Source organism: Strigops habroptila, chromosome 4, assembly GCF_004027225.2.
Source record: "Strigops habroptila isolate Jane chromosome 4, bStrHab1.2.pri, whole genome shotgun sequence".
NCBI lineage: Eukaryota > Metazoa > Chordata > Aves > Psittaciformes > Psittacidae > Strigops > Strigops habroptila.
In genome coordinates, this window is record NC_046358.1 from 79,593,794 (window position 1) to 79,616,690 (window position 22,897).

General features: G+C 41.5%; 1 protein-coding gene across 1 annotated transcript in view; it reads left to right on the forward strand.

Moving 5' to 3' along the window:
- Positions 1 to 20,300, forward strand: part of FAM20C (FAM20C golgi associated secretory pathway kinase) — a 60,626-nt gene extending 40,326 nt beyond the window's left edge. The window contains exons 4-10 of the mRNA XM_030484021.1: positions 5,789 to 5,881; positions 7,667 to 7,782; positions 15,670 to 15,850; positions 16,460 to 16,569; positions 18,108 to 18,189; positions 18,273 to 18,332; positions 19,151 to 20,300. Of these exons, the coding sequence (XP_030339881.1) occupies positions 5,789 to 5,881; positions 7,667 to 7,782; positions 15,670 to 15,850; positions 16,460 to 16,569; positions 18,108 to 18,189; positions 18,273 to 18,332; positions 19,151 to 19,403 (895 nt within the window). The 3' untranslated portion in view covers positions 19,404 to 20,300. The remainder of the gene's footprint in view (positions 1 to 5,788; positions 5,882 to 7,666; positions 7,783 to 15,669; positions 15,851 to 16,459; positions 16,570 to 18,107; positions 18,190 to 18,272; positions 18,333 to 19,150) is intronic.
- Positions 20,301 to 22,897: the final 2,597 nt, after the last annotated feature.

A 22,897-nucleotide genomic window follows, 5' to 3' on the forward strand; every position in this document is an offset into this window, starting at 1 on the left:
AGCCAAAACCATCAGCTGCCAAGACTCCTTATGGAGTCAGAAATAGGCACCAGATATCCTTGCTACTGTAGTTGTAGCTGCATTAGCAATATCATTTATCTTCCTAAGGACTTACTAAGCCACTAAAACATACTATAAAATTAAGTGACATTTTTTTCCACCTGTTCTAGCTGGTGGGAAACTCATAGAAAGCCCTCCTGGATGGTACAGCTCTGCATGCAGAATTTGAGCACCCTCCTAAAGACTGCAGCTGCCTCAGAGACATTGTTTTATTTTCCACGGGCTGCCTCCTTCACTTAGAATAATAAGCTTTAGATTATCTCAGGGCATTCTAGATCCCTCTGCTGCACAATCCAACTTGACATAAGTGTTGGGGGGGAGCAGAAAATCTTGCAAGCAGACACTGGACTTTCAGTCTGAGTTTTCCAGTAGTACAAAGAAAAAGTTCATAGGCAAGGGTTGGGGAGATTTCATGCCTGTTCAAAGAAAGGCTCTCCGAACTTGATGGAGCATCTGTGCTTCAGTTGTTTGCCAGAGCAAGGGGCTGCCTACAAAGCTCTATCAGGGTGCTTCCAAATGTGAGAAGTCCCCAAGTCCCCACAGAGTAATTGAAACAGCAGCCCGCTGCTGAGTGACAGCCTTTTAGTATTGTATTAACTATGCTTTAGCATTTAGGTAACACTAATATTAACTGTTGAGCCTGCAATTCAACTCCAGAACAGGTATTTAAACGCCTTAAATACTCCATGGGGAGAGAGGAAAGCTGCTTTCAAAGGAGAAGAATAACAGCCTATAGCTGTGGGTAGACTCAGGTAATCTCCAGAACAGTTATCTGTTCTGGTAGCCACATTACACTCTTACCAATGTTGGTCCTGTCCCTGTCGATGCAATTACCATTCCTTATTGTTACGTCTCTTAGTGATTTTTCTGCTGCCAAATTGCCCTGGCCAGAGAGGGTCAGGGTATCTGCCTGCAAAATTGTCTAACCCAAGTGAACCCACTCCCTGCTGCAGAAAAAGCTTGTTGTTGTGATCCATAATCATCCCTAATCCCTGTGGCTGATTCCCCTGATAATGTGTCAGAACAGGAGCGCAACCTATTTAAAAGGAGCTGTTTTCAAATCAGCAGCACCTCCGTTCATTAGTTAAGGTACCCGTGTTTGACACAAAAGGTGTCTCTGAAATGTCTCTGGATTGCAGCATAGGAAGACAGCATGTGTCTGTCAGGATAACACTTAACTCAGATTGGGCTGTTTGCCCTATTTTCTAGCGATTTGGATGCTGTACAGATAATAGGACCCCTCTGGAGCAGAGGAAGTCTGGCAGTGAGGCAGGATTCTTTCGAGTAATACGTGGCCCTAGTGGGTGTTCATCCTGGTAATTTAGGCAGGTGTATGCAAGTGATCCTGGAAACTAAATATAGATTTATGTTAAAGGTTTAGTTTCTATAATGGTGTTTCCTGAAGTGCCAGAGAGCCTACAGAGCGTGCAGTTTCATCCTGGTGATAAGGTTCATAAATGGCGGAAAAAAACCCCAAAGCAAACTAAATCCCAATAAATTATTAATGTTGCCTTTGGGTGATGAAGTAATTGGCAAAAAAAGAAATGTTTGCAGAAACATTTAAGAAAAGCTTGAGGCTTTGCAATTATTTCTGCACACAAATCACCACATTGGTTTATCCAAATACTACTGAACACCAAAACATGTCCCAGCCATAGCTAGAATGGAGCTGACTCACCAGATTTATTCATGACTGTTTATTTATCAGAGTAGCTTTATTTCTTCTACTTGTAAGCATGAGTCGCTTTTGTAGCCACAACATAAGATCACAGTTGCATCTCGTCTTGTGTCAATGCAAACGTGTCTATGTCCTGTTTAAAGTCATTCTTTACTTCCTGTGTTTTCTCTAAGTTGTGCCATGGTGGGGAAATTTTTAAGGGGTTTGATTCCCCATAGTTCTTATTTCTTCTCTACTAGTGTTACCATGCTGATTTGTCTTTTCCTCATGCTGTAATTGGTCTGGTGCCACTGTGTAATTTTTAACTGTGTGCAGTATCAACAGACCTCCATCTGTCTCTCCTCCAGAGCTTCCCAGCCTGCCATTATAAATATCTGCCAAATCCTTCTCCAAAGAAAGGATCAGCAGATTCCGACTGTTTGCAAAATAAGAGCCACTGCCAGCCTCTCCCACCGTCTGCAACCTGTGCAGAACCTGTGTCCTGCATGTTGTGAGATGTTACTGCTGGCACTGAGGAGCTTTTGACCATTGCTTTCATTTATTGTCCCTCAGAAGCGTACACTTCTGCAGAGGGTTTAGCATATTGGTCTGTTTGCTCAAATACCTCATTATGCATGGCATTTTATTAGAAAATAACCTTCAATAGCCATCAGGTAGTACGACCAAAATATCCTGAAGGTGAAGGGGGTTTTTTCCCATTTAAAATGCAATGCTGATTTAAAACATCAGATCCGGTATTGTTTTATAAGATGCTTTACTTGACCTGGAAGGGACTCAGAGTGCATGCCCCATTCCCAGCCTGTCACTTAGAGACTAAGGACCAGTTACCATGATCTAAGGCTGGAGTAACTGGTAGGACATGCTGACTGTACATCCGCGTTGCTGAGAGCAGAATTTGGTCTTCCACCTGTCTATACATATGCATCAGAATAGATCATTAGAAGAATTAGCACCAAACCACACAATGCATTGATTAGATTGCACACAGTAAAAAATAGCGACTTTTTTAACATGGACGAAATAACATCATGGATAAACATATTTGGATAAAGTAAAAAATACAGATGATGATGTAGGTGCCCTTTTAACACTGTTAAAGGCATTCTCATAACAGTCCATTTGGATTCCATTGAGTCAAAGCTGTGTTAGGCTCATCTGCCTTTTTAAATTCAATGTGTACCTTAGGCTGTAATCATCACACGTGTTAGTGTTTGCTGGTAGTATCACAGCTTACTGTAGCTGAGGAATTACCAATGAATCTCTTTAGGTGCTGTTGCAGACAACAATTAACAATAAATGTATGTTTGGATAAAACTCTTACCAGCTAAAGTCAGATCCAGGCAACAAGGTTCCTGTTCCATGTATGTGGAATAAGTCAGCAGAAAGGGGTTTTCAAGATTATTTCAGGAGATTTCGTGTTTGGGTCTGCTACATCTTCGTTCTGCAGAGCTTTGCAAAGGAACATAAAGAATGTAAAGCAGTTTGGGAGTTTGATAAATCTTCCTTCCCGACTACATTCAGAATAACCCAGTATTTCCAAGACATGGAAAAGTGGGTACCATGCTGGTTTGCTGTGAGTATTGACCATGGGGACTGGGTAAGTAGAGGCAAACACCTGAAGCACCAGAGAAACTTGGGAGTCTGTTTCATGGTGTATAGTCAGGTTCCAAATATACTGCAGTTTCCATTGTCTGGATTGCACTGTGGATCTGGTGTTCATTTCTCATGGTTTTAGGACAATCAAGTTCATGATTTTCTAGGAGAGTGTGCTACGACTTAATAATACATTATGACAGCAGAGAAATATGTACAAACAAGTGTAAGCCTGCAGGACAGCTATACTTGCTCCCAAATGAATAAAATCTTTGGCCATTGCTGCGGGTGGCAGGGACGAAATAGAAAAGTGAAATTAGAGAGACTGGACTATCCCGGAGGTGATGTACTGGCTGCCCAGTATGTCAAGTTTGCAGCTCAAAGGAGCTGGGCTGGGGCTATAGCCGTGCTTGCAAGACTGAGATCTAGCCCTTATTTAAGTCTGATTTTCTGGAGCAAGATTTTCTTGTAAAGGAACAGCGTCATTTGTTTAAAGTCTTTGGGAGATAAAAAGCAGATGGCATCGATTAACTAATCATTAGTATTTTCTGCAACTTACTAGCTGTGCTGATGTGCATAAAGTTTGCAAAAGCTTGGTATGAATCTTTCTCTCTTTGATTTGTTCAAGTAATTGAATATTTTAAAATCTGGAGGGGAGGGAAAGTTACATACAAATGTGTAATTTTCTGCCCAACAGAAATATGTTAAGATTTTCCTTTGAATTTATGTTCAGGGCTTGTTTCTTCATTTTTGAAGGGGATATTCATAACAACGTTACAGCTCTCCTAACTCTTGTCTTGGTTGCATGGTGTGTTGTGTAATGTGCCGTCGGTTTCTGCCTTTCCCCTATTCCTCTTTATGGGTGTGCTCGTTCCATTTTTGCATTTATTATGAAGACAAAGCAAAATATTTTTTATTTTATGCCAGGCTCACTTTTGGCTTGTCTCCTTGTGAACTCTTTGCAGCCACAGCAGAGTCCTAGTGGGACTTCTGCCAAGTGTTGACCCCCTCTGTGACCACTACTATGGCAGTGGTCAGTGCTGTTTTGGCTAGAGCATCACTGGGGTATTGGAGGCCCCGCTGACCTTGAATTACGTTGGATGCAAGTCAAGTACCTTGATGTTGTTTCTATGATAGCACTTATTCATCATTTAGGGTGAGATAGAATACCTTGCCAAGATACTAATGTAAAGACGAATGTCTGAGAAAGGATGGCAGCCTTTCAAACCCTGATGATTGCATAGCAAAGTCTTCATATAGCCAAAACACACAAGATTTACCAGTTCCTCCAGCAATGTGGATACAGAGGGGCTCCTGGGCAGATACCAGTCCTGGTAGTCGTGGTGGTGAGTGGACACAGCTTCGGGTTCCCAACAAGCCCCATAATTAGGACTAAGAGCAAACTCTCTGAAGGTTTGGGCTCTGAACCAGCAAGTTCTGAACAAGCCTAAAGCCTTCCATGTGACAAGGTTCCGCTGCAGAAGCTCTTTTAATTTCTGTATTTCAAGTGTATAGCATGGGTGACGCACAAGCTGTTGGCTGGCCACCTGTGACAGTGGGGAGTGAGAAGGAGCTTCGTTTTCCTCTTCTGGGAACTGTCCTCCCTTGCAGATGCTCTGCAGAACAGCTTTGCAGTGCTTATCTCCCATTTAAGATTTCAAAATAGCGCATGATGCAGGTTGAGGTGGGGCGCAGACGTTGTACTGGTCAACTTCCTGAGTTGTGCTCCATTCAAAAGCCATCAGAACTGGAAATTACCTGAAGTGAGACAGATTTGCTCCTCTGTTATGCAGAGCTTTCTATTTTCCATGGAGTTCAGTATTGTAGCCTTAGCCTTCCTATTTCCATCAGAATGACATATTGTATTGGTTCTCAAACTGAAGAAACAACAAATTCTGCGTCCTCTCTGGAGCATGGTCTTGTTAATGTTCTTCAAAACATGACATGTGTCGTGGCCGTCAAACTGCAATGATCCCATTTCTTCTGAAATGAGAAAAACATGTCACTTTTGGCTCTCCTAATACAAAGGGAGAGTCATATTTTAGATAAGAGCTGCATAGCTGCCAAAGATGAAAGAAAAATGTTATTACTTTTGGAAAATTTCGTAATTACAGTTAATGATAATTTAATGAAATGACATTGTCTTCACCGCTATCACTAATGAAATGTTTGAGAGTGATAAAGCAGATCTTGTTAAATACAGCAAAGAGTCTTGAGTGGAATAGCTTTGTGACAGCGGCCTGTGTGCACAAGTCTTGAATTCCTATTTTTTGTTACAGTAGTTTAAAAAAGAGGATAAAATGAAGGCTACATGGCAAATAATGCACATATGAAGTATTTAAAGGCCTTCCACTAAGCAAACAATACTGAACTCCTGAATAACATGCTGATGACTGAGTACTGCTCCTTAGAAATGCTAACCCTTCATTAAAACACTTTCCTTGTTTTTCTTTGCAGACAAACCAGAGAACAAGAAACCCCACCAGACTTTTTTTATTTCTCAGACTATGAAAGACATAATGCAGAAATAGCAGCATTTCATTTGGACAGGCAAGTAAAATGGGTTTGCATTAAAAGAAAAAGTGAAAATATTGTGATAAGTTTCTGCACTTGGCCAGCCCTGTAACTGAGTTACTTTTAAAAGAGGGGGAAATGAAACAAAGGTGGGCAAATGCCATGAATAAGTGAAATGGCAGTTGGTGAAAGGGTAGATTAATAATTAGGAAGTGTGACTTGCTTTGGGAATGAGAAACCTGGCAATAAGTAGTTCTGAAAAAGAAAGAGAAATTACATTGAAGGGAAGCTAAGAAATTAATTTCCCCTGTGATCTTGAAGTGCATATGGAGAGGGCCCATCTCCCGGGGAATATGTCACATAAGTGTGACGGGAGCCTGGCTCACCCCAATTAGCTCCAGGGCATGTAAATCCAAGCAAGACATGGGGAATGGTGTGAGTATTCTGAGAGGAATAATTGACGTAGGGAGGCAGGTCTGGTTTCACAGCAAAAAGCTACGGCTGTCCCATATCAGGAGCAGGCCACAAGATAGTGGGAAAGAAAGGCCAATGGTAGTCATCCCATGCTCCCGTTAGCTGAAAATGTCCCCTTGGGCAGAGGTAGTGCAGGGTATAGTGGATACCCCAAGACTGGCAAGAGACTGCAGCCCCCTCAGCCTGCCTGGATTAGGAATGGAAATTAATAATTAGTGATGAAGCATTAACAGTATGGCTAGAAACCATGGCATTTCACAAGCTGAGTTAGAACTGAAGCATCTTTCACACCCTGAAGTGCCAAGAAATATGCTTTCAAAAGCTTGAAGCTTTGGGGCCACAAATTATCTGGGGGGTTGTATTGCTGCCTTCTGGGTTGATGGTTAGGGTAAGGAAACCTATTAGGAGGTGGCTCAGGGTAGATTCGCCATTAAGAGCCATCCTGGTCTGATTCTTCGAGGGTCTTCCATATTTTATTGTTGTCTACCTTGGTGTTGATCCCTTCTGCTTAATATTTTATATTGCCATTTTAAGCAGATGGTGCTGTAGGAAAAAAACCATTAACGGAGTTCCTACAGGAAGGAATGTTAAATATCCCCACACTAAGCAGAAAAAGCAGTTGCTACCCAATGTAGAAAATCTTACCAGCAGACAGTGGACATAAAAATACCACCTATGGCGAAGCTTTTCATGGGGACTTTTCTCTTTTACTGTAGCTAATACCAATGCTTTGTAGGGAGTTTTTAAGCTTCTACTAAGGCAGGGAAGTTTGGGGTAGAGAAAGGCTCTTCACCCAGCCTTTGCCAGCGGGAAAATCTTTAGTCTCAGGGAGATTGTTTAGGTTGGTATAAGGGTATTAAAACAGAGAGGAGCAGAAGCAAATAAATCAAACAAATACTAAGACTGTCAGGGAAAAAAAAGTACTATTAGATGGTGTTTATGGAAGAAAGAGGCTGAAATCCCATTCCTCAAGTCACTTAAAAATTGGTGAGCAAAGTGCATGTTATAACAATCCTAAAGTAGCAAAAAGTCAAAAATAAGTTTCTACTGTCTCTTATTTCTGGAATTTTATGTATCTTAATCTTTTTCATGGAACAATGTGTCCTCGTACTCTTCTGTGTTTTGCATCTTCTCCATACTATGTAGGCAAGTCAGAGCTAATCATATTCAGGACATATTTCGTAATATATTATACAAAGGATTACCTAGTTTAAAGCTGATGGGCTTTTTACTCCTTGAAGACCACAGATAAATGTGCCTTCAGAGTGTAATGAGCCTTCCTAAAAACTATCACTGTCATTATAGTTTAATCCTTCACATAAACTATCTCTTTTCTTTCTCTTCCAGGATCCTGGATTTCCGTCGCGTGCCACCAGTTGCAGGTAGACTGGTTAACATGACGAGAGAAATACGAGATGTTACTCGTGACAAGAAGCTGTGGAGAACATTTTTCATCTCACCAGGTAGTCTTCAAAATAACACTGTATTCTTTCTATCCCGCTGAACACGTACTTAAGGGAACGATCTGTAGATTGCTTAATTGCTCAGATATTTCTAATAGAACTGTCTTCTAGACCTTTGAATAAGAATAAATGTGGAGACACAGCCTACAAAGAAGACTTTATTGTTTTGAATTGAATGCCTTTTCCCCTTGACAAATTATCCACAGAGACAGGCTTTTATGTTCACAAAAGCAATGTATTCAACAAATGTTTTATGTAGAGCAATTTCTAAAGCAATTTCTTCTGTTACTCTCAGTTTACCCCAAACCTTATTACTTAGCCCATTAGTTATTTGAACTTTTTTTCTACTGCAATGTGATCCATCACTTCTGTTGGTCAGATGCATTTATTTCTTGGTTTTGACTGAAGGACCAAAACCTAATTTTCTCAGAGTCATGTACTTCAGTTTTTATTACAAAGGAGTTTGAAAAAAAACCCCAAGCAAATAAATGTGTAACATATCCTGCTTCCACCTCAAATTCTCCACTGGGTAGAGGCCAGAGTAGGAATGACCTGAATTGTTCCCAGTCCTCGTTTTGAGGGCTGACCCCAGGAACCAACACCACTCTCTATTATTATTCATTCTTTCACAACATCTAGTAGCCCCAGCCAAGGATGTAGCTCCTACAAAACAGGATTTTACAAACACAGGGTAAAACCATGCCCTGCTCACCAGAGTATGCAGCTGGAATAGGAAAAGATGGGCGAAGGTGGGAGAAAGTGGTATCATCTCTGTTTAGCAGCTGGGATGCAGAGGTGGAGAAATTAAGGGTCTGAGTTAAGGCACAAAAATACATGCTCAAGTATCTTCTTAGAGAAAGCATATATAGGGAAACGTTCAATTTAAAGCATGTAGCTCTGTTCCAGTGAGTTTAACTCATATTATTTCAGCTGTGTGCAAATGTGCTTTGCTGAACTCAGGCTGTGACTTGTGTAATGGGCAATCTGGAGCAGAAATCTCTGGAGATCTCTCCCTCGCACTGTGTGTGATTGGCCAGAAGCTGTTTATCCCAGATCCCTAAGTCAAGGTCCAAAGACTTAATTACAGTTTCTCCTGACGTAACTGTAATTTATTGCTGTTAGCTAGAAACCAGAACCCTGTCATTGCAGAGCTTTCACTCTAAAAATGTGTATCACACTTTTGTGATCACCAATAAAGTCATTATTGTGGCTGTTGCTTTTAGCTTCATATTGATGTTCAGCTGTGTGGGACACAGTTGAGCAGGCAGTTATTTATTCCAGTAACTTCACTTGTAAAATACATTACGTAATTACAAAAGGCTTCATCTTACCCTGTGTTATGAGTGCTCCAATTTTACACGTACAGTTGTGGTGACAGTACGTGATGAAGGCGTTTGCTTGGGGTTTTGTAGGCAAACAATCACACACAAAACAAGGGAAAAAAAATCTTGTAACTTTATGCGCACAAGGTACTTTGGCTCATTTGAAATATAAGCCACTTTATTTCTGTTTTAGCAAATAAGACGTGGATTAGTAGGTTTGCTTGCTTTTTAGTCTTCCCAGGTTGTATATCAAGGCTTAGGGGTGAAGTTGAATGATTTCTGAGAAGTACAAAACTGTACTCAAGTACTGAGCAGCTTACAGCAGCCAGAGCAATGCAGAGTTAAGGCTGCCGGTTTGAATGAAGATCTTTATCTTGTAATTATGAAATTCCAGACATCCAGGGGATGATCCAAGCATAATCCTTTATTCAAATTTATTTAGAGGCCTCAGATAAATTCAATTAAAATATTTGATTAGCTACAAATCAGGCTTTTCTGGAGAATAAAACACTTAAGCAATTAATTTTTCTTTCAATTTTACATTTCCTAAATCAATATAGTCTGCTTAAATCATGTTGGTTACTTGTCAGAGTTCTTTTTTACAAGTCCCTAGTTTAATTAGTCGGATTCTCATTAACATATGCCCAACCTCTGTCTTGTATTTCATACTGACCTTAAAAGGCAGGCATTAATTAATGTTAATGAAGAAGTAATACAGTTCCTGAATTAAGCATTTAGAAACAAATTCATAAACCTAGCAGGCAGCTCAAGCAGCAGATTGAGGGTAGAAAAGGGAAGAGGAGCATGCTAGGATGAGCCCTGTGGCCTGGGAAGGTGAGGATGGAGAGGGAGCAGGGAGCGGGGGAAAGACTGGAAGAGGCTGACTTGTTCCCGCTGGCAGATGAGGGGCAGCAAATTCAGTTGGTTTTGAGGGAGAACTGGTTACAAAGCTGAGAAATTGAGGTGTGACATAGAACTAGTCTGTGCACCCACATTAAGTTATCAAGGCCCCTCTGGGATTTTCAGGTGGGATCCATCTGGGATTCATTCAAGTGGCTGTGTCTCTGCATCTCCATCCCCAGAGGTGCTTAGTGACAATTAATGGTCATGGGGACACATGGGGCCTGCTGACAATGCATCCCTCTCTATGCACCCATATACATTTCTTAAGATTAAGTGAGCACTACGTGTAATGGATTTTATAGAAAGCTCTTCCCATTGGGCTAGAGACCATTGCTCGCAGTGGAAACCCTCAGAAGGTAAATATTGATGATGCTCATCAGTACACTGTGTTACTCCCTGGACCAGCATGGCAACGCATTGGAAAAATCCTCACTGAATTTCCACACCTGGGCCAGCTCACTTGTACCATCGGGAATGGAAATCAGGGCCAGGAAGCTGCAGGCAGTTGTAGCTTCAAAGCATGCTGCAGAGCAGCATCCCTTCTTCCACTGGAAACTGGAAATGGCTGTGAGCGGGCAGGTCAGTTGATGCATTAGGCTGCAATCAGAGAGAAAGCAGATTGCAGAAAAGTGCACTTCTAGTCAGTTTGGACTAAACATGAGAAATGGAATTAGGTCAGTAATTATTTAAATTAATCTTACATCCTTTGCAGCAGGGCAGACTGCAGTAGCCCTGCTACTCTTGCAAATGAATGGTAATTTGCAAGGAAAAAAAGAGACATATTAATCATGTCAGCCTTCGTTATGGAAGTAATTGAGGCAGCAGCTTAAAGAAATCAATGTTACATAGCTAGTAAGCACTATGTTTTTGTTCATATTAACCAATTCCAAGGGATTACGGATTTTTTTTTTCCCTCTCAGCAAACAATAGCGATTCTGAATTACCTATTATTTTGAGCAGGTAAAAGAAAAATTTTTTCATGCATTGCTTTAGTAAATATTCAGGATTCTTTCCAGTACTCCAATTGCACAGGCTTGCTAAATGTCCTCTGTTAACAGTCATGCAAATCTCAATAAAAGAATTGCTCTGCCAAGCAATTTGCTTTAAGGTATCATCTCCACTTGTTCCTTTTCTTCCTAAGAAGAATTATTGTTCAGCTATCAGAATGACGCACAGAAAATGTGCAGATGAGTACACAGGCACTCTGGTTTTTAATTGTTGTAATTAGTTGGAGTTTCGATCACCAGACCATGATTTTTGCATGGGTTTCATTATGAATTGCATCCGTTCATCCTCGGATAATGAAAATCAGACATTTGAAACACTGCTTGGGATTCTCTTGTCTCTCTAGTGCTTTTGGGAAACAGTTTCATTTTTGATGAAGCAGGAGTTTGCACGCTGCAAATTTGCACATTTCAGCATGTATGAACATCCCTTCCTTTCTGGTTTGCCAGCACTGCTGCTGTTGCTGTTTCTACCCACTCTGCAAGAACACAAATTCCTGGTGGTTGTTGCTTCTTCTGCAGATGTACTGAGGGAGAGGAATCTGTACAGAAACACCTCTATCAGATGAGAGAAGAACATACGGGCTGGCCAATTTTAATGGGAGGAGAAAGACCACACTCCAATAGAACTTATTTCCCCTTTCCCTCTTATTTTTGCCTTCAAAAGGACAAACCCTGCTCTCAGCATGGGTTTGCTGGTGCAGCACTGGGCTTGTGTCTCTAGCTGTAATTTCACCCTCAGCCTGCTGTGCAGAATGTGGGTCACCTACTTAGGTTTCAAAGAGACTTGCTACCGCACCTTGAAGTCTTAAATGGGAACTGTGCTTCTCTATATTTGGTACCCTTTTTTTTTCCTGGCTTTTTGAGAAACCTTAAAAATGAATGTTTCCCCAGAGAATTCAGGCTACTTCTGTACTTGCCTCTATAGAAGAACTAGGATAGACATATCAAGATGCCTATTCTGTATCAATCAAAGCAATTCATTTCTTTAATAGAAACTTGAGATACAGCATCCTTTCACCTCCACTACCCCAAGTAATTGGATGGGAGCAATGGAGAGTAAGTACCACAGGTCTGGGCCCACAGGGAGCATAACAGCTGGCAGAAAAAGCTTTGCCATTGAAAGTAACTTGTCACCAAAAATACATTTGTGGTTTTACAGCAAGTTTGCTGTCTTAATGACAGGATACATTCTGCCATCTCTTGGACGACTGGACTTCCATTGCAGGCAATGGGGGCTCTGTGGGAAAATCAATAGCTGGAGGAGCTCAGCAGGAGCGGGGATGAACGGCATGGTGCAGGCAGCACACGTGCTGGCTGTGTCACTGCAGCAGCAAATGCCATCACTGCCATAGCCCCCGAGCCTTCCTGAGGATTTATCTGGATACAAATGTGTGATTACTGTCAAACGATTAGTCCCAGTTACTTTTATTGACAATATGGAGCAGGGCTTTGTTGTTCGTGAAGTTAAATTTGGAAGCAAACTATTAAACACAGTATTTATCTTCCCACTGTGCAAAATGCTGTGTTTAATATAATTCCTTTTTTTTTTTGAAAGGTCAGATTTACATAGTGAGCAGCAGAGGCTCCGACAGCACGCGAGGGGCATTGCTGGTTACGGTGGCAGATAACCCAGCATTGGCTTCCAGCTGCCAGGTGGAAGCCAGGTCATAGAAACCTGGGAAAAGAAATTGTCTCAGGCGATGAAGATAACTCTGCGTGGGTTCCCTCCCTCCACAGATGAGCGGGTGATGCTGACACAGCTGAACTGAAGCACAAGCAGCTTCAATTCACTGGAAGCATAAACCCTCACTGCAGTGCAGGGGAGAGCCCTTCCCACCAACGTAGCAGGTGCCTGGGAAATAAGGGCTCTCTATATCTCCTAACTCTTAGTGCTAACCTGCCGCAAGCAGCATTTGTATGTGATTTCTTGTAAATCATCCTTTGTGGCAGCCTGGCACCCCTTGAAATATTTTGTCTGTAATAATTTCTTTTAAGAGTATAAATCACAGATGGTTTTCCCCTGTTTTTACGGGCTGAGAATATCTCAACCTTCCTGAAGGCCCAGTATGATCCTCCCATTTGTGGGCCATCTGCAGCTGGCAGTGCTGCCCACAGTGCTTGGACAACTCTTCACTTTCATCACGAATTATGGAAAAGGTTCAGAGGAGACTTGAAGCCCTCCTGGTTTTGCCAGGATGATCAAAGGAGAAGTTGAGGCACCTGTATTAGCCCTGCAAAAGCTGTGCCAAGTCCATGCTGTGATAGCATTTTTGAAAAGGAAACTGTGAGAGTTTATAAAGTGCAGGGCAGCGCGCCCAGGGCTTGCGTTAGGTTGGATTTGTCTAGATGTTGACTTTACACTTGATTTTAAAATGAGCGAGTCTGAAGAAGAGCCACTGAGATGGTCCTGGAGCTGGTGCATCTGGTGTACAAGTTAAAACTGAAGGTTTCAGGTGGTTTTTAACCTGGAGAAGCTGTCCTGAAGCTGTAGCTTGGACCAGAGGCCTCCAGAATCTCTTCCAGCCCAAGTTTCCCTAACTCTGATTGCTTTTTTTCCCCATGCAATTTGTAAAAAGTTCTCAAAACTTCACTTTCAGAGATACGTATTACTGAGTTGCTTAAAAGGAAAAATGAGTGGAATTTCTGTTTAGACATTCATACGTGTATCATGTGATGGGCAGCAACAAGACTTGTGCTGGGGGGTTCACAGGAAATAGCCAAGGACGTGATCACTTCTTCGCTCATGGGAAGTCTCAAACTACTGTTCTTTTAATTAAAATGTTAAGGGACTAAGTATGCCTTGTATGTAATGAAAAGCTTTTAAAAGAATTTTTAAGAAAGGATATTCTGCATGCTAAAACACTTTAAATTACAAAATTAGAAGTACAGTTATGCTGAATGGTCCCTTCCTTCCTTTTGTAATTTCTGTTCTTCATTTTCTTTCCTGAAATACTTTTCTTTTAGTAATTGTCAACAAGGTTTTTGACCACAGGGTAAATATTTCTGGACTGAGTCAGGATATATTTAACTGGTATGAGCCAACCCTGTGAATGTAAATATACGGTTTGGGTTGGAATTGTTCCTGAGCACAGATAGATGGGTGGTCCTTACGAGTCAGTCACAGCAAAGGGATTTGAAAAGGCTGTCTCCACAGTAAAGCAATCGCAGCTTAATGGACAAATCTGATAGCCATCAATAGAGGCTTGGAAATGAAGAGCTGAGACAAACTGTCAAGTAGTAACACATCAGTCTTATAGTCCAATTATAGTAATTCTATGCTCAGCAGTCAGTCCCAGATAATGCAGCTAATTAATATAATCAAAAACATCACAAGACCTTATAGTTCTTCTATGTTCTCCTGCTCCTCCTTCCCCAGTTGCAGCTGTTTTCTGTGTTTCTCCTTCCCTTCTGCGATCTCCAGAGCACTGGGGCCAGGCTTGCTCCCTGTCTTCTTGGCTTATTGTCTCCCTTGCGTTGCCCATCAGCAATGTACCATCTCCACCAGGCGCTTTGCTGGCCATAGGTCAGGTCTGGACTGGGGGGACATCACAATGATGTACAGGGTGATGTGCTGCAGGGCATTACTGTGATGAAAACCCACCAGCTTACCTATCCAAGCCATGGGGTCTCCTGTGCAGGCAGAAAATTCACCAGCCCTTCCTGTCTCATTTATATGGAGCCTGCCCAAAGGGAGATCAGCTCAGCAGCAGTATTTGAATTTAGAGGCCTTGTGGGGAATTGGGAAGCAATGTGACTTCTCAGCTTCATGCATAACCATAAGGAAGGGGCACAGTCTTCCTCTAATGACATTTTATGTGCATAAAGCAATGCCGAAAGAGTTGTAGCACACTGACAAGATCAGCGGTGTGCTCCTATTCTTGTTCATAGACCAACGCTGAGGTTGGGGGATGAGCTGGTTTCTCCCACCACCAGTGAATTCACATGGGAAGGGGGTTCTTGTAAAGAAGTGGCTGTTCCTGTTGGTACAGAAACATGTGGTGGTAGCCTTGGGGAGGTTTTAAAGTAACACATGCTCCAAAACCTGCTGCAAGTTCTTTTTGTGTGGTTGTTGGAGTAATGTGATGTGAGGAGGAAGAAATTTGTGTTTGGGATGCGTGCTGACAGAATTACATCTGTGCTATTTCCACCTTCCACACACACCCCCATGTGAGCCTTCATGGTAAATAATTCTCCTTAGTAAAACTGCCAGTTCTTCTCAAACCAGCAAGTAAATGAATGAAACGTTGTTGTCTGTTCTGAAGGAGCCAAGGTTTTGAAAGGTGACTCAATTTTGGGCACGTGCCACTTGTTCAGCTGTGGGATTTAGGGTTCCAGCCTGGCGTAAGAAATATTCCCAAAGGATGTATCAGTCTGGGAAAATGAAACGAGAAGGGAAAGGATAAAAAAACCCCAAACCCTTAAATTTGTTTTTTTGGAATATAAATAGACTGGAAATAGTCAGAGCTCAACGTAGAGTGTGATCCCAGCCACTGAAATGAATGTCTTTCTAGTGGTTTCAGTGGAAGAAAACTATGTGTGGTAACGCGGTTTTGGGTCTGAGATTTATTTCTGCTCATACAAACATCAGTGCTTTTATGAATTCTTGAACACTAACGTAAAAGTAGGTTTTAAAACTCTCTTCTTTTATTTCCCAGCCAACAACATCTGCTTCTATGGGGAATGCTCCTACTACTGCTCAACAGAGCATGCCCTGTGTGGAAAACCAGATCAGATTGAAGGGTCTCTGGCTGCTTTCCTACCTGATTTGTCTTTAGCTAAAAGGAAAACCTGGAGAAACCCTTGGAGACGTTCCTACCACAAGCGCAAGAAAGCAGAGTGAGTAGCGGTGAGCAAAGCGTTTGCCAGCTGCAAAGGGCAACAGGGAAATAAAACAGTGCTGCAGTTCCTGCCCTTGCCTGATGTAAAGCATTGAGGCTTAGTAGAGCATCTGCATTTCTTCTCTGGGTCCAGCTCCTGGAAAGGGACAGAGTAGTTAGACTCACAAGGAGCTCCAGCTTATAGTCCTGAACCTGAAAGGACCTTCAATGACATAATTCCCTCATGGGACAGATACCACCAGTGGCTTTGACAGGATGCAACAGGACCTGCCCAAGTCCTATCAGAGGGAGAAAGATTCAGTGCTATCAGCAACCCTAAATAAGTCTCAGATGTTTTCATCATATGACTGATGGTGCAGCTGGTCTCCTAAATCTCGAAGCTATTAGCCAGATAGTTTTCAGTCTTGTGATTTGCTTCCTTTTTCATCAGTCACAATCTTCATCAGTTGCCTGCATTACTGGAAGCAGCCTTAAGAATTTGCTACTTCTACTTGACCCTGCCCTCAATCGAATGTGATACAAGTAGATGTTTGCAAAATAACATTTTTTTTTAATACTCAGTGAGTTTTGTATGTCACATAAAATATCAAAACATTGGCTTTTCCAGATGGGAAGTTGATCCAGACTACTGTGAAGAGGTTAAACAAACACCCCCGTATGACAGTGGGACCAGAATTCTGGATATAATGGATATGACAGTTTTTGATTTCCTAATGGGTATGTTTCATCTCTTTCAAAAATTAAATGCAACATTTAATTAGAATAAGAACTATTTCTTTCTACAGCGCTCTGCATAGCTCAGCAGTTTGCTAAAGCATGGTTGAAGCTGCATTTACTGTATGTGCTGTTCTAGGTGATTATGAGAAAATGCAGATTTACATGGTTATGTATTCCCATCAGTGCAGATTAAAGGAAGAGAGATGTTTCAAAATGCAGTGATGATGAAGGGAGGTCAGGCTAGTCTCCTTCACAACAGTTAAGGGCTTCTGCTTTCGTGAGTGCTTTACCATTGTAGTGTATAGCTCCTGGATGAATATGGAAAACCTGTTCATTATTGGTATATTGTTTTCAGCCTGCAGTAGTATTCACTGCTGCTTGCTCTATAAACTGTCAGAGGGGAAAAAAAATACAAGAGGTGTTGCTTTGTCACAAGGGCAACTCTGGTATGTATCAGGAAGGTTTTTTTTCTGTTTATGTAACCTGATTGGAATAAAATATATTATTAACAAGCAGGTAATAGTGACCTAACCTACTCAGTGGTTAACACCAGGACATTTTAATGCTCAACCTGTTCTGCTGCAGCTAATATAACCTGTAAGATGCCAACATACATACTTGATCCTTGGACACACGCCAGCATGGACGTATCCTCAGCCATTGCCACTACTGAGATTTCTGCAATAGCCTGCAGCAGGAGAGGCCAAATCACAGCTCAGGAGCCATATGCGGCATCTATAAGTGCTTCAAGACCCCCACCATTCATAGCTTGGCACCAGTAGTCTGCACATTGACATTAAAAAGCAGATCACCTGTCTGCCTATCATGGGTGCCCAAAGAGAGCTGTTCAGCTCTACCACTGTAGTAGCCTCCTGATCTGTATGTTAGAACCATAATATTTTTTTGGCTTTCCAGGCAGCCAGAACTTTGGACAAAGTTCTTATTAGAGGAAAACCAGGATGTTTAGGTGTGGTTCAAAAAGTTTAATACAGTATTAGCAAGGTCATATGGATTAACATCCCTGCTTGAAGGATGCATTTTCCCCTCTCTAAGCTAAGCCTCACACCTGGTATGTGCTTTCCGCACCATACTGTCTCAGAGCTGGAGTAGCAGGGCTCATGTTCACCAATGAAGCTCTCCTGGCTTAGAACACGGCTACCTCACGGCTCCCCAAACAGTTGAGATGCCATCGTACTTGAAGAGGGATTTCCTTGGAGTACCCCAGGAGGGGTTGCTGGAGGATGGGAAGGTTGGCTTCGTCTTCTGATAAGTCCTCTAGACCTTAAGTGTAAAAGCTACAGAGAGCTTGAAAAACTTCCAGAGGCATAACAGCCCATCTTCCACTATCAAACACTTAGGAGTTTCCACAGTAGAAGCAAATGAGTCTGGTAGATCCATTGCTTTCTCTGCCTTACAGAGCCATCGTGTTTGTGGAGTGCTGGGCTTCTTGCTGAACCATGGCTTTTGTATTGCCCCGAGCTGTAGGCTCAGCAGCAAGCCAGAGTGAAAAAGGTCTTTTTTTTCTCTTTATTCCGTAGGTAACATGGATCGACATCACTATGAAACCTTTGAGAAGTTTGGAAATGACACATTTATTATCCACTTAGATAATGGAAGAGGGTAAATACCTTTAATAATCTTTCTGGGAGGAAAAATGTCTTTAAAACAGCCTTTGTCATGTTCTTGCTCTTATCTTTGAATAGGTTTGGAAAATATTCCCATGATGAACTTTCCATATTGGTGCCTTTAAACCAGTGCTGCAGGTATGCCTCAACTCTGGAGTTGTTTCCCATTTTATACGTTTGTTCCCATTGATAGGACTGAAATGTTCAAGTGAATCTTTCATTGCATACCATGGAGAGGCAGAGATGTTATGATCCAGTCCAGGGACCCTGTCCCAAGCTGGCCCTGAGTGTTGGCACTAACAGGTTAAGTGCTTTGTTGAGATCAGGACCTTGCCAGGAGCATGGCTGTGAGGTGCTGTGAGAGAGGCTTTAAGACAAAATACATGTCCCATGGAACCCAAGTGGCAAAGCTTAGTTCAGCTTGTTCGAGTGCTTCACAACAGCTTTCCTTAGTGCGCATTGCCAGGATTTCAGACAGGACAGGTGACATTAGAGTTTAAACTTAGCACAACTAGGACAGAGGGTGAGCTCTGTGTCTGCAGGGACTCTGGGTGTCTCTACAGGGTGAGCTAGCAGGATCCGCCGTTGCCATCTCTCATACCCCAGCTCAATGGCACATGTGTCACATGTGTCATTGCCAAGATGGACATGATCATATGAATGCTGCACTGGATCCAGTTGGTGCCGTACCCAGCCGAGGAACAAGAATGCTGTCTGCACTTGGTTCTAGAGCTGTGCTCCAAAACCTCTCCACCTCAAAGGGTTCCCAAAGATCACTGACTGGGTGACAATGCCAGCTGCTCATTCGGACTGTGTCAGTGCCTGGTTCTCATCATTTCAGATCACATAATGTTTTTACACTATTACTGCTATGCTGACGATAAGCCTTTTAGCCCTGTCAAGATCAATAGTGCTGAAAATACTAATTTGCATTTTTTTTCTCCTTTTTCTCTTAGAATAAGGAAGTCTACCTATCTGCGATTACAGTTGTTAGCCAAGGAGGAATACAAACTCAGTCTCTTGATGAAGGAATCTTTACTAAAAGATAAAATAGCTCCCATTCTCTACCAGCCTCACTTGGAGGCAATGGACAGGCGGCTGCGTATTGTCCTCAAGGCTGTTAGTGACTGTATAGAAAAGGATGGTTATGACAATGTGGTTGAAAATGACTTTAACACTGATGTTAACACTGTTACGACTGAGAGGTAGTGAAATGGCAAGACTACATTTTTACCAGTCAAGTAAAGAAGATTCAAAGAGGAAAAAGAAAAAAAAGTCTTGCAAAAGACTGTGTATGCCATTTTGTGAATTCAGTGAATTCAGAAATGAGATATAATTGTTCCCAAAGTAGGTAAAGTGTAGACTCTGCAAAGGATTAGTTCATTAAGAAAAATAAGTCTAATGTGATGCTTTTCATTAGTTCCTAAAGAGAGATTATGGAAAGATTCAGAAAATACTCAGATCATTGACAGACAACAGTCTGATAGCAAAACACCTCCTGTCCTTTTTTGTATAGAAAGGAGGCCTTTACTTAATATTTTGTATTTATATATGGTACATCTATGAAACCCCAGACCTACCTACCAAATTTAACTAAGAGGGATGGCATAGTTTTGTGACTCACACTTGATTTGTGGTGACAGTCCACTTAGTATTTTGTGTTAACCCTTTAAGTGCTCTAATCCACTTTATCTTCTTTGAATTGAATGCTTTTTTTCTCCAGCTACTCAGCATTTAAAGGGTTAAGGCACTATGAACTTTTAAAGGTAAAAAAATAATAATTATAATAATAATAATAAATACAGTGGTTACCAGAAGGGAATTTCACTAATTGTGCATTGACAGGAATACTTGAATGTTGGTTTTACAAAGTGATGTAAAATGACAAGTTGTACTATTTGTCCATAAGGAGGTGGCATCTTTTATCTTTCTAGACTATCATAGCTGAGCTGCTACTTTTCAACTTTGCTTTTGATAGTTTTGTGTAAATATATACATATATGGGTAAAAAGCTGCTTTCGGCAGCTCTAGGCTTACTTTTGCAGCATTTTTGTGGAATTGTTTGCAACGTGGTAAAAGTGCAATAAAGGTATGGCAAAATGTGTAGCCATTGTGTCTAGATGGATTAATTTTTCGCTGGAAGTCTTGTTCAGAGCAATGCTGTGCACACCAGCCACGTATTCCAGAAGTGGTAGTTTAAATTGTCATTCTGTTTTGTAGCAACAGCAAATGGAGCTAAAGTATTAATGATTAATATTCATTGGTATTCATTAATATATATTAACATATGATTAATATACATTACAACTCCGATAAGGACTATGGTGTTGAAAATGGCTAATCTTTCTTATGAAAGCATTGTTTTGACTATCACTTCAGCATCCCTTCCTCTTGCAATTATAGCTGTAGAAACAAGCTGCAGAGCAACACCTTGAAAAGATTATGGCTTGACACGCTGCCCAGAGAATTTAGATACATCAGTGCCTGTTGGCACTGATAAATCAGTACCCTGACTTGGGTAGCAAATCCCTTGTGCTACCCAGAAAATCTCAGCCTAAATTATCTAGAAACATGGTGTTCTTAACCAAATAGTTTCGAATCACATTGAGCAGAGTTCATGTGATACATGTGGAGACTTTCAGCCCAAAAGCAAGCTATAAATTGAAAAGTGGCTGCGTTTGACTTGTGAAAACGTGGTGTGGTACAGAAGGAATCCCTCATTGCTCTTTGGGGTGAGGAGAGAATTTGTTATGACAATATTCATTACAACTGTAATTCAAAACTGTCATTTGTTTCACCTTATGTCTTTCTTCTCAAGGATTTATAAACATATACTTTAAAACTTGTAGCCAGATAGACTAAAATGTAGACATTTCAGCATGTTAAAATCGTGAATGAGAGAACAAGCTGCTATATCATCTCATTTACTTCTTAGGTTGATATATTATCACTAAAAAAAATATGTCTTTTAGTATTTTACTGCCCATTTCAAATTCCCATGGCTCACATATATAGCACACAAAGACAACAGAACATCTCAGATTATACAACTGTCCATGAACTTGGAAAATTTCTGTTATCTTGTGGCTTTTTTTCACTTTTTCAAGACCCACCTGTTGTAGCAATGATGTTCTCTGTAATGCAGCACTTGCACTGCGGCTCTCTCTTTCATTAGCCAAAAAAAATCCAAACCACAGGACTGTCAAAAGGTGACATGGGTGACATTATCCTTGCTTTATCCTCAATGCCTGGCAGTGGTTTTCCTGCAGGTGTAGCTTTTTCTCGCTGTGAGATTGTGCCAGGACAGCAGATGAGGGCTATAAAATCACCTTCCAGTGCAGCTCTGCTTTCTGCTTGTAGGGTCGGATCAGCCACAGGCTCTGGGTCTGCAAACCAGGTTTTCTTACGGAAAGCAGCGCTTGGCAGCCTCTTAGCTCAGAGAGGAGCAGATATAGACAATGGCAGCGGGTACAGTTAGAGGGTGGCTTTGCACAGGAGCAGCTTGTTCTTGGGGGTCCTTGTAGGGAGGGCACAGCGGGTTTGGTGTGCAGAGGTTGTGCACTTCGGCATGCACGTGTGACAGCAGATTACTGCAGTGCAAGACGATGGCTCTGAAAGGGCTGTCACTGTGCATTAGGTCAGTAATCCATGAGGTAAGGAGGATTAGCATGATGCGGTGTAACATCTCTTTACGAGTCCTACATATTTACCAGACAAAAAGATTCGTTCTAAGAAGATAAATAAATGTCAGAATCCAATTGGTTTGCCTCCAGATCTTGAAAACGGGTGTAGCAACAGCACCTAGACAATAACCTACCAAGAAATCTGCAGTAGTCTATTGGGGCATAATATGTTCAGCACAATAAATACAGTATGTGCAATAAATAACAGATAAAAATAGATAATATACTTCTAAAAGCACCTAATTCCAACCGTATCTGACAGCCTAGAATAGCTTACTGTATTCTCCTGAGTAATTCAGATGAAAGCCTCATTTTGTTTTGGTGTTTTTCTGTTCTTTAAGTATCAAAGGAAATTCACACAAATTAAAGGAAAAAAAGCTCTCATTGCTTGAATTAGATATCCTTGTTGTGATCAGCAGTACTGGGCAGAGCCCATAATGTATATACAAGTTAGGAGCCTGAAGGAGATGCAATGTAAGCAACAGCAAGAAGTGGTGTGTAGGAGGGAACCTGGGATTTCAACCTGGCTGTTGCCTTTGGGTGCTGAACTGAAAATGAACTTGGCTTATGTGGCTGTTAAAGGGAGGAGTATCCAAAGGCCTTTCCAGTTCCTGCTAGTGAGTCTGTGTATGATACCTATAGATCTGAGGGGGAATGTTCTGCTCCCTTCCATTGCAATGGCATTGTCCCCTTAACACACCCAAACTCCAGCTGAAGACTGTCCTTATATTCAAGGCTTTTGTGGCCCTAGCTTAAGAGTGCTGAGTTTTGAGCTGGACATATACTAGAGCCTTGATAATTTGCATCCTGATGGAGCAAACTTTCCCCTAGTACTGAATGTATGACCACAAAATTAATTTCCCAGAAATTATTCCAGATATCAGTTCTTTCTGTGGACTTTCCTGTGGTAGTTATTTACTAAAATATTCAGGGCTCAGTATGTAGAAATGAACATGCACAAGAAAGATTCTTTTTAAACTGTAAATTGAGTGTTTAAGGGAAATGGTGAGTTGCCTGGGA